This window comes from Pseudorasbora parva, chromosome 14 (genome assembly GCF_024679245.1).
Source record: "Pseudorasbora parva isolate DD20220531a chromosome 14, ASM2467924v1, whole genome shotgun sequence".
NCBI classification, from domain to species: domain Eukaryota; kingdom Metazoa; phylum Chordata; class Actinopteri; order Cypriniformes; family Gobionidae; genus Pseudorasbora; species Pseudorasbora parva.
In genome coordinates, this window is record NC_090185.1 from 42,061,833 (window position 1) to 42,072,754 (window position 10,922).

Sequence of the window (10,922 nt, forward strand, 5' to 3'; positions counted from 1 at the left end):
TTTATGTATTCTTTCGTTAATATCTATACTTCTACTCTCTTGATGCATATTTAGTATGTACTTTCTGTGTGAATTGTAGTGTTATTTTTAGTCTGTGTTTATTAAACCTCCGAAAGACATTTAATGAGTTGAATCTGTTATTCTGCCACATACACAAAGTCAATGAAACTTGCGATCTAAACGTTACCTAACTGCTTATGCTACTATGTTAGTAAAGTAAACTGTATGACCATTTGAAATATTGAACTTATCCTGATCAGTAAAGTTAATGTTTCTCATGCGCTCGTAAAGCAGTAATCCATTATTGAGAATTGATTTGGAAAGTCTATAACTAATTTGCAGGACAAACTTAGTAGGATAATTTCAAGCAATTTCATAAAGGGTTACTTGTATTTAATTAAACAATTTTCCCTATCGGAAAAATTTAATACGTAATGAACAACTGGCAAATCATATTCATAAATTCATGAATATTGAATATTAAATCCCTTTTGAGTTAATTATTCCCCGAGACATTAAACTCATTAGTCGTTGTTGTTACAACAGTAACATTAATAACCAATCGCTCCAGCAGCTGTGCTCAGCTCCACAACACTCTGTCCTGCTCTGCTTTACACTACAGTAACGTTTATAACCAATCGCTCCAGCGGCCGTGCTCAGCTCCACAACACTCAGTCCTGCTCTGCTTCACTACAGTAACATTAATAACCAATCGCTCCAGCAGCCGTGCTCAGCTCCACAACACTCTGTCCTGCTCTGCTTCACTACAGTAACATTAATAACCAATCGCTCCAGCAGCCGTGCTCAGCTCCTCAACACTCGGTCCTGCTCTGCTTTACACTACAGTAACATTAATAACCAATCGCTCCAGCAGCCATGCTCAGCTACTCACCACTCTGTCCTGCTCTGCTTTACACTACAGTAACGTTTATAACCAATCGCTCCAGCTGCCGTGCTCAGCTCCACAACACTCTGTCCTGCTCTGCTTCACTACAGTAACATTAATAACCAATCGCTCCAGTGGCCGTGCTCAGCTCCACAACACTCGCTCCTGCTCTGCTTCACTACAGTAACGTTAAAAACCAATCGCTCCAGCAGTCGTGCTCAGCTCCACAACACTCGGTCCTGCTCTGCTTTACACTACAGTAACGTTAAAAACCAATCGCTCCAGCCGTCGTGCTCAGCTCCACAACACTCGGCCCTGCTCTGCTTTACACTACAGTAACGTTAATAACCAATCGCTCCAGCAGCCGTGCTCAGCTCCTCAACACTCGGTCCTGCTCTGCTTTACACTACAGTAACGTTAATAACCAATCGCTCCAGCAGCCGTGCTCAGCTCCACAACACTCGCTCCTGCTCTGCTTCACTACAGTAACGTTAAAAACCAATCGCTCCAGCAGCCGTGCTCAGCTCCACAACACTCGCTCCTGCTCTGCTTCACTACAGTAACGTTAATAACCAATCGCTCCAGCAGCCGTGCTCAGCTCCTCAACACTCGCTCCTGCTCTGCTTTACACTACAGTAACGTTAATAACCAATCGCTCCAGCGGCCGTGCTCAGCTCCTCAACACTCGCTCCTGCTCTGCTTTACACTACAGTAACGTTAATAACCAATCGCTCCAGCGGCCGTGCTCAGCTCCTCAACACTCTGTCCTGCTCTGCTTTACACTACAGTAACGTTAATAACCAATCGCTCCAGCAGCCGTGCTCAGCTCCACAACACTCGCTCCTGCTCTGCTTCACTACAGTAACGTTAATAACCAATCGCTCCAGCAGCCGCGCTCAGCTCCACAACACTCGCTCCTGCTCTGCTTCACTACAGTAACGTTAATAACCAATCGCTCCAGCAGTCGTGCTCAGCTCCACAACACTCGGTCCTGCTCTGCTTTACACTACAGTAACGTTAATAACCAATCGCTCCAGCGGCCGCGCTCAGCTCCTCAACACTCGCTCCTGCTCTGCTTCACTACAGTAACGTTAATAACCAATCGCTCCAGCGGCTGTGCTCAGCTCCTCAACACTCGGTCCTGCTCTGCTTCACTACAGTAACATTAATAACCAATCGCTCCAGCAGCTGTGCTCAGCTCCTCAACACTCGCTCCTGCTCTGCTTCACTACAGTGACGTTAATAACCAATCGCTCCAGCGGCCGTGCTCAGCTCCACAACACTCGGTCCTGCTCTGCTTTACACTATAGTAACGTTAATAACCGCATCCATCAACATGATTTCTGCCTGAGTCCTATTTTCCACCAGCTGTGAGGTGAAGACCCCATGTCCCAAGATGCTGCGCTCACATTTGTCGTCATCAAACTATGCATTTGTTTAGAATAGGCGCCCTCCAGTGGACGGAAATAAATGACAATTTATTAAGAATGTCTGGAACCCATATCTTCTCTCTCAGTAGTGAGATCTTGTCTGATCCACACTCACACATTTTGAATGCCAAATCTATTTAGCAGTTTGACTGTAGGTACTTCAGAAGCCTACCTCATTCGCCTGATACTGCCTGGTATACATTTAATTTAGATTCATTGATAGACACATTATATATCTTATCAGCCATTCGTCTTGAGTTTATAATTGTTTACACAAACTAACATGTATTCCCATGTTGCAATGACTTGAAGTTTCAGGTGCAACCGGGCAAGTCACAACTAAAGGTTGGATGATCACCTTTAAGGGTCGTTTAATCTCTGAGGGCATCACACCAACATTTGCAATGGGACTTGCTGCTGTGTTTGCAATCTATATTCAACCTTCAGTATCAAGATGAGGCACTCTGGAATTCATTCAGAGGTAAACCCCTTCATTCCTTGTCATCATTATGTGGATATATACAATTAAATTAATGTGTAATCTGTGTTTTTTTTGACAAACAAGTGAACATGACACAAGCATATTCAAGCAAAAGCCAGCATATATTAGTTCTGTGAAACAAAACAAACCAGTGTTACTCGCCTATGGAGAAGAAATAAAGCCACCTCGGCCTTCACTCCTTGAGTTTTCTCCAGCTCTGGAAAGCTGATCCTTCTTGCCTGATCGTAAGCCTTCTATTGTTCCACAGACATCTTCCACATGTTTTTTTTTTTTTTTTTTACTGCCACTCACTCTCACTTTGCAAAAAACGTAGACAGCAGATTTTACACCAGGCCAGTTGAAGTATCTGGACACTCGCTAGAATGTATTCGTCACTGCCAGATGACCAGACATTATGTGTTCATGAGCCAGTTTCTACACATGCGTGTGTTGAACCTACTTGATGTTTTTGCTGTGGAATATCAATTGGAATCAAAAATTGTGAAATTTCACTGGTATGTACAATTTGGGTCGCTTATTTATTAGAATACAATGTATTACACATGATATTCTTTCACGGTCTATGGAAAGTAGCCATGGCCACCTTTATGACTGTCTGTATATTATTCCGCACATGTTTTTTTTTTTTTTACACATTAGATGATGAAACATAATTTACCTGTTGACTTATTCTTCTGTTTATATTCCTATTGGCTCCAGCAAATCAGGAAACTGCAGGGGGTGGGCTGTTACGCTACAATGTGTGTGTGTGTGTGTGTGTGTGGGTACAAATCTTTCCAAGACTTTCCGCCCTCTAGTGGACCATCGCCTTCTAAACATGAGGAGCATGGCTGAGTGTGATATTTTATTGTCAAATCATATAATACCTGAAATCTCTCTCTAATTATAATGTATTGAGCTTGTTTCCAGAGATATAGTAGCTGAAGTTGAGGATAGATCAAACGCTTTACATACATCCTGATCACAAAGATTTACAACCCCAAATCAGAAAAAGTTGGGACAGTATGGAATGTGCAAATAAAATAAAAAAGAAGTGATTTCTAAAATTACTATGAACACAAAATATTTCATGTTTTGTCTGGTCAACTTCATGTCATTTGTAAATATGCATCCTTTCCTGTCATTCAGACCTGCAACACATTTCAAAAAAAGTTGGGAGAGTAAAGCATTTACCACTTTGTAATGTTGCAATTCCTTTTCACAACACTTAAAAGACGTTTAGGGACTGAAGACACCAAGTGATGAAGTGTTTCAGGTGTAATTTTGTCCCATTCTTCCTGCAAACAAGTCTTAAGGTGGGCAACAGTACGGGGTCTTCGTTGTCGCATTTTGCGCTTCAAAATGGGCCACACATTCTCTATTGGAGACCGGTCGGGACTGCAGGCAGGCCAGTCAAGTACCCGTACCCTCTTCCTCCGCAGCCAGGACTTTGTAATGTGTGCAGAATGTGGTTTTGCATTGTCTTGTTGAAATATGCATGGACGTCCCTGGAAAAGATATATTTTTGAAGGCAGCATATTATGCTCCAAAATCTCTATGTACTTTTCAGCATTAATGGTGCCTTCACAGAATTGCAAGTTACCTTTGCCAAGGGCACTGACACAACCCCATACCATGACAGACCCTGGCTTTTGGACTTGTTGCTGGTAACAGTCTGGATGATCCTTTTCTTCTTTGGTCCGGAGCACACGGCGTCCATTCCTCCCAAAAAATACCTGAAATACTGATTCATCTGACCACAGTACACATTTCCACAGTGTGATGGTCCATCCCAGATGCCTCCGAGCCCAGAGAAGTCAACGGCGCTTCTGGACACTGTTAACATAAGGCTTCCTTTTGGCACAGTACAGTTTTAACTGGCATTTGTGGATGTAACTACGTACTGTGGTACTTGACAAAGGTTTGCCAAAGTAGTCCTGAGCCCATGTGGTGATATCGCTTATAGATGAATGACGATTCTTGATGCAGTGCCGCCTGAGGGATCGGAGATCACGGTTGTCCAGCTTAGGCTTGCGGCCTTGTCCTTTACGCACTGAAATTCCTCCAGATTCCTTGAATCTTGTAAATTATGTTATGCACGGTTGAATGTGAAATATCCAAATCTCTTCTTATCTTTCTTTGAGGAACATTGTTTTTAAACATTTCAATAATTTTCTCATGTATTTGCTGGCAAACTGGCGATCCTCTGCCCATCTTTGCTCCTAAAGGATTAGATCTTTCTTGGATGCTGCTTTTGTACCAAATCATAATTTCAATCACCTGTTGACATCACCTGTTTCAAATCACATCATCATTTAACAATTTTACCTCATTACTAGCACTAAATTGCTCCTGTCCCAACTTTTTTTGAAATGTGTTGCAGGTCTGAATAACAGGAAAGGATGCATATTTACAAATGACATGAAGTTGACCAGACAAAACATGAAATATTTTGTGTTCATATTGTCTGCAATGAAATACAAGTCAAAGTAAATTTAGAAATCACTACTTTCTTTTTTTATTTGCGTTTTCCAAACTGTCCCAACTTTTTCTGATTTGGGGATGTAGTATCACATTTGACGATATCCTGTGTAATTCTTGAAATTAGAAATAATTCACTTCTTGCCTTCAAGATTATGTGAAACAAATCCAATTATTAATAAATAAATATAGGAAAACAGGCAAATATTAAGAATGAATATGGCAAGGTATGGGAACTATTAAAGTTTGAAGTAAGAAAATATCATTCAATTTGAGGAAAACAATTGGTTCTGAAAAAAAACCCACTTTTTGAAGACATGAGTTTTCAAATTTAACTCAAACATCCACCGACCCATCCCATAATGATTTTTCAGACAGAATTAGAGCATATCGATCCAGAAATATCTTCTGTCAGATCTAGACTTAATTAGAAAGTTAAATATGAATGGCATTGCTCCTGAACACCTAGGCATTATTTCTAAATATGATCTATTCTTTAGGAGAAGATCAAGATAATGCAAATCTTTTTAAAACAATTAGAAATCCAAAAATGCCGACTCGTTTAATTTAACCAATTAAACAAATGCTTAAACTGATCAGAGATCAGGTGATCCCATAGACCCGTGTTGAATGTTTCTCCGCTAGAGGGCGATCTCACTGACTCATGGAGACACACATAATATATATAAAGACACATAAAAAACATTTACAACTATAACAAGACCTCCAAAAAGACAATACAACTAAAAGAAAGTGGGTTTACAATACAGGAAAAAAGAAAAAGATGTATACAATATTATTATTAATATTATTGATTTAAATAGATGTAAAGAATAAACACATAAATCAATAATTAATAAGACAACAGTACATACAATTTTAGACAAGGTTTAGAATTATTTATTTTATGAATATTATATTTATCAGATAAAGATTAAGATTCATCATAACATTAACAGATGCATTTTTTTATTCAAAATATATAATTTCATAATTATAACCAGATTTTCGCTGAACATGCAGATCTTTCCCGAATTTTCTGTATTCTTGTAACAAAACAAAAAAAAATGGCTGATATGAACAAAATGAGCAATGTTCATCATTATCCATGCATTTAGATAAAGAACAATTACTCACATAAATATGAATGCATCTCCGCAAATTTGAGGGAAGAAGCCCATCAGATAATCTCTGGGAAAAAATATTCCCTCTAGGTTTAAAGGATCTCTCTTTATAAAACACATTTCTAATAATACTGTTAAAGTCAGTAAGCAGGTAAAGGTTCACTTCTCCAAATACTGTAGGGCTTCTCATTAACATCAACAGACCCGTGCAGGCTTTCATCACACAATAAGATTTAAATCAGTGTTTATTCATAAAAGAGCTGACTGATACTAAAGGTCAGATAAAAAGTCAATCAAAAGTTAAAGGGTTACTTCAGCGATTAGCATATGGCTTTGTATCAGTAGAAACCCTGGAGTATATTCAAATTATTGTGCTTTCCCCCCTCATATCTCCCTGAGACGAGAGATTTATGCATTTTATTTCTGGAAAAATTCCTCCTATGATGCAAAATGACGATTTTTGCATCATAGGAGGAATGTTTGGCCAGAGGCTAAAGACTACAGCCAGCAGAGGGAGCCATTTCCGCATGTTTTGAATCTGCGCATGGGGGATGGGAGATTACACTCAGCTGGCAGGGAGAGCTCAGCTCAGCTACAGGATCATTTAAACGGAGCTATGGTGAGCAATGTAAGTCTTTTAACTTCTCAAATTCATTTCTATGAAAGTTAAGCTTGCAAAGGCATGAACTGAAACGCGCCAGACTGAACTCGTGTTGTGAATGAATGCCGCGAATGTAGTCGCGATTACCTCAGCTCTCATCACTCGTGCAGTTAGTGCTCAGGGCTGTGACACTCGCGCGGTCACTCACTCATTATATTGAACAGACACGTTCAGTTTTTAATTGTAATGTCTTCTCTAACTCAGTCACAGTAATGAAGCTGGTGGCGTTGGGAATGGCCTCACAGGGCAGCGAAGCATTCTGGGAATTGTAGTCTTTCATCCCCATGGGACAAAAATACATTTTCTGTCTTTTCTCAGTCTAGAAGACACCAAATTCAAAAATAATTTCACATTTCTACTGCATTGATGACCCAGTTTAAATACAGATTCATCTTCCCAGCGCTGAAGTACCCCTTTAACTGTAATATAAGCATTATTCCATAAGATAGCGTTATGTGGAGAAATTGTTATTATTATTCACACATACAATATCACATTAATTAATATATTCAAACATTACATAATACCCGGTGCTTTAAAGCATTACATGTTTTCAGGGATTTTTTTTAGTATTAAGTTTGTTCCGAAACAACATGGGTCAATTTTGTCAATTTGGTTTCCACTGAGCCAACTTATTTTTAAGTAGGCCTATTATGTTTTTTTTGTTTTGTTTTTTTTAACGTATTTTCCTAATAAAATATAACTGTATAATATGTTGTTCTTTACATCATTCTGAGTATAAACAACACATCAAATACACACATTTCCATACACTTGAGTTTCTTTTATTAATAAATGTTTCTAAATCTTTCCAATCTCTCTCTACCTTTCTAATCTTGAGTAGCCTAAATAACGTTACTAAGCTTAAATCTTTCCAAACATGCTTACCGTTGTAAATTCTGTGAAGTAATTCGTAAGATTATTAACACACAGGTATCTGGAGATGTCCATGCTTTGACCCGGGAGTTGTTTATTTATTTATTTATTTATTTATTTAATATTTGAATAACAAACATAGAACATTGCCAAGGGAGTACATATAGAAACATAAACACACAATAAATGGGGGGGAAACTGACGTCATATAGCGAGCAGGGGTTCTGTTTGAGTGACATCGCCTTCAGCCAATCACCTACCGACTCAGCACAGCGGCGGACCAATCAGGAAGAGGTGGGCGTGAGCAGAGGATTTGCGCTAATCGGCCCGTGCAGACCTGTCAGCTGTCGTGTTTATTATATTATATTTGCAGAATAACGCAGAGCTGTCGCGATGGTGTCGCACTCGCTGGCGTTACCGATGATCTGCTTCACCACGCTCTGGGGTCTGGTGGGGATCGTCGCCCCGTTTTTTGTCCCGAAAGGACCGAACCGAGGGTGAGGAATGATGCCGTCCATCCATCCATCTTTAAACGCATCAGCAACGCTAGCCTGTGTTGTTCATATCTGATGTTATTCGCTTTGGCATATGTGTTGATTTCTGTCATAATTACAGGGTCGTCATAACCAGTCTGGTGCTGACCGCCGTTTGCTGCTATTTATTGTGAGTATGACACATTTCTATAAAAAATACTGTCAAATATATCCTTACATGGTCAAATAAATCCACCAATGGACGATAATGTAGGATATCAGGTTTACAAATTCACTATTTACAATCTTTGAGGCGTATTCTTGCTGTGATTTGTCTGTTGATGATATTGTAACGTAAAGGCACTAACGTTATATGTAAGATTTTTAGGATTAAAATATCCAAAAACCTCTAGAACAGTGTTATTGGTTGACTTGTGCATTAACACAAGAATGTTTAAATCCAGAGAAATCAGTGATTTTAACCAGGACACGGCTCATGTTCCCCTCCGGTGTTATTTTGTAATAATCATAACACATCCCAGCCGCTTTAATATCTGATGTGTTTTATTAGACACTGTTTGGATCATTGATGGGCTGAAACTAATGATTGTCCTCCAGCTCAACACAGTTACACTGTAAAAAAATAAAAACGGAAAATGTTCTGGTAATTTTCTGCCAGTACATTATCCAGTAATTTTACAGAAATTTCCATTAACCCTTAAAACACAAACTAATGCAATGTGTAATTCAAAATACAGTAAAACAACCTGTAAAAAAAACAAAACAGAAAATTCCTTCATATTCATACAGTACATTGTGCTCTGTTTTTACAGACTTTTTTACAGTCTTGTTTAGATGTGGTGTTGTTGATATACCGCTCAGAGTGCCGTGTTTTACCGCCTAATATGATCTCGCTCACTGCAGCGTCTCATAGCAGCGCACAGAGTCGCATTATAACATCACTTACCACACACACTCACGAGCAAAAGAAGCATAAACGCTCGCGGCAGAATAAAAGCTCCGCCCACTCGAGTCAAGACACGCCTCTGTGTTGAGCAAGAGACAAAAAATGACTTACTGTGCCTTTAAATTCATGAGGTAATGTAGAGTTTATCCTGAATGTTCATTCTGTGTTCATGGCGGTTTGTTTCAGCTGGTTAGTAGCGATCCTGGCCCAAGCCAATCCTCTGTTCGGCCCTCAGCTCAAGAACGAGACCATATGGTACCTGCGCTACTTCTGGGAGTAATGGAGGTAAACTCGCCGCCGCTGGCAGATTAAGCTGGATTTATGAGCGTATGATCATGAACTCTTACTCTCATGTCTTTCAGATTCGGAATATTTATCTCAACGGGCTTCAGTCAATAGTGAAGAGGGAACAATCCTTGTGTTCTGATGTTTAACACTAAACTACATTTACCATGTGTTACTTCACATAATGCAACATAAGAGAAGATACACTGAGCAGCAGTCGGATCATGGACACAGGGATATGAATTAGTTTTGTTGTGTGACTTTAACCTTGTTCTGTTATGTTTGTCCTCATGTGACGCGGTATCCTCATTTACTTGCTCGATATATTTATTTTTGTATTGTTGGTTTTTTTCCAGTTGTAAATGTGAGCTCTATTTATGTCATCAGATTCTGAATCTGTCAGACGTGTTGATGAAAACCTGAGAGAATAAAGCGAGTGCTGAAGCTCTGATGTGGTGTGTCCTCTCTTAACTGGAGTGTGTGTGTTTTGTGATGGTGTTCTTGAGTCTCTTGTCTGTTCTGAGCTGTTAAACTGACCAACGTTCTTCAGAAAAATCCTCAAATTCTTCAGTTTTCCAGCATCTTCTGCATATCTGAGCCCTTTCCAGCAGTGACTGAAGGATTCTGAGATCTGAGGACGATTGAGGGACTCAAACACAACTATTAACAAAGGTTCAGACATTCACTGATGCTCCCGAAGGAAACGCATTCAGAGCCGGGGGTGAACCCTTTTGAATTTGAAGATTAAAGTAAATTGTACTCGATTTGTCTTCCAGGAAACGTGTGTCTTCTGTTGCTTCTGAAGGGCAGGACTACATGAAACAAACAAAAAAGATATTTAAACGATATAAGAGAAGTGTAGACATCTTTATTCTGTAATTTAAAAGTGTTTACCCTCGGTTCTTATGTTCTGGGACCTCAAAAACGGCATGATGCTGTTGACTTTGTTTAAGTAACTCCTCTTGATTTAACAGCGTTATATCAGGTTTCTGGTTTAAATGTGACCGCTTCATGTTATATTGACTGAAAACCGTTACTCTCTGACATAACTTGATGTTATTATTCTATAACATGATTCAGTCAAGTAACCCAAACACACAGGACGTTCACTTCCCATCATGCTTTGCAAAGGGGCTGAATTCGGAGAGTACATGTTTAAATACAGTGCTATTTTATGCATTTTTAACAAGATGAGAAAATGGAGAGACTTTTTTATGTTTAAGGTTGGTATTTAAAAGTTTGTGTTTTTGGAGGAAGC

At 39.4% G+C, this 10,922-nt stretch overlaps 1 protein-coding gene across 1 annotated transcript; it reads left to right on the top strand.

Annotated features, from left to right (window-relative positions):
- The first annotated feature begins 8,227 nt into the window (after positions 1 to 8,227).
- atpv0e2 (ATPase H+ transporting V0 subunit e2) lies at positions 8,228 to 10,115 on the top strand. Its single transcript, XM_067414938.1, has 4 exons — positions 8,228 to 8,436; positions 8,555 to 8,602; positions 9,566 to 9,664; positions 9,742 to 10,115. The coding sequence occupies exons 1-3, from the start codon at positions 8,333 to 8,335 to the stop codon at positions 9,657 to 9,659; spliced, it is 246 nt and encodes an 81-aa protein (XP_067271039.1). The 5' UTR covers positions 8,228 to 8,332; the 3' UTR covers positions 9,660 to 9,664; positions 9,742 to 10,115.
- The last annotated feature ends 807 nt before the right edge of the window (positions 10,116 to 10,922 follow it).

Excerpts from the sequence above, each read along its gene's own strand:
- atpv0e2 (XM_067414938.1), top strand. The coding sequence starts at position 8,333 with ATGGTGTCGCACTCGCTGGCGTTACCGATGATCTGCTTCACCACGCTC. Across the intron at positions 8,437-8,554 it reads CCGAAAGGACCGAACCGAGG|GGTCGTCATAACCAGTCTGG; the intron begins GTGAGGAATGAT and ends TCATAATTACAG. Across the intron at positions 8,603-9,565 it reads GCCGTTTGCTGCTATTTATT|CTGGTTAGTAGCGATCCTGG; the intron begins GTGAGTATGACA and ends GGTTTGTTTCAG.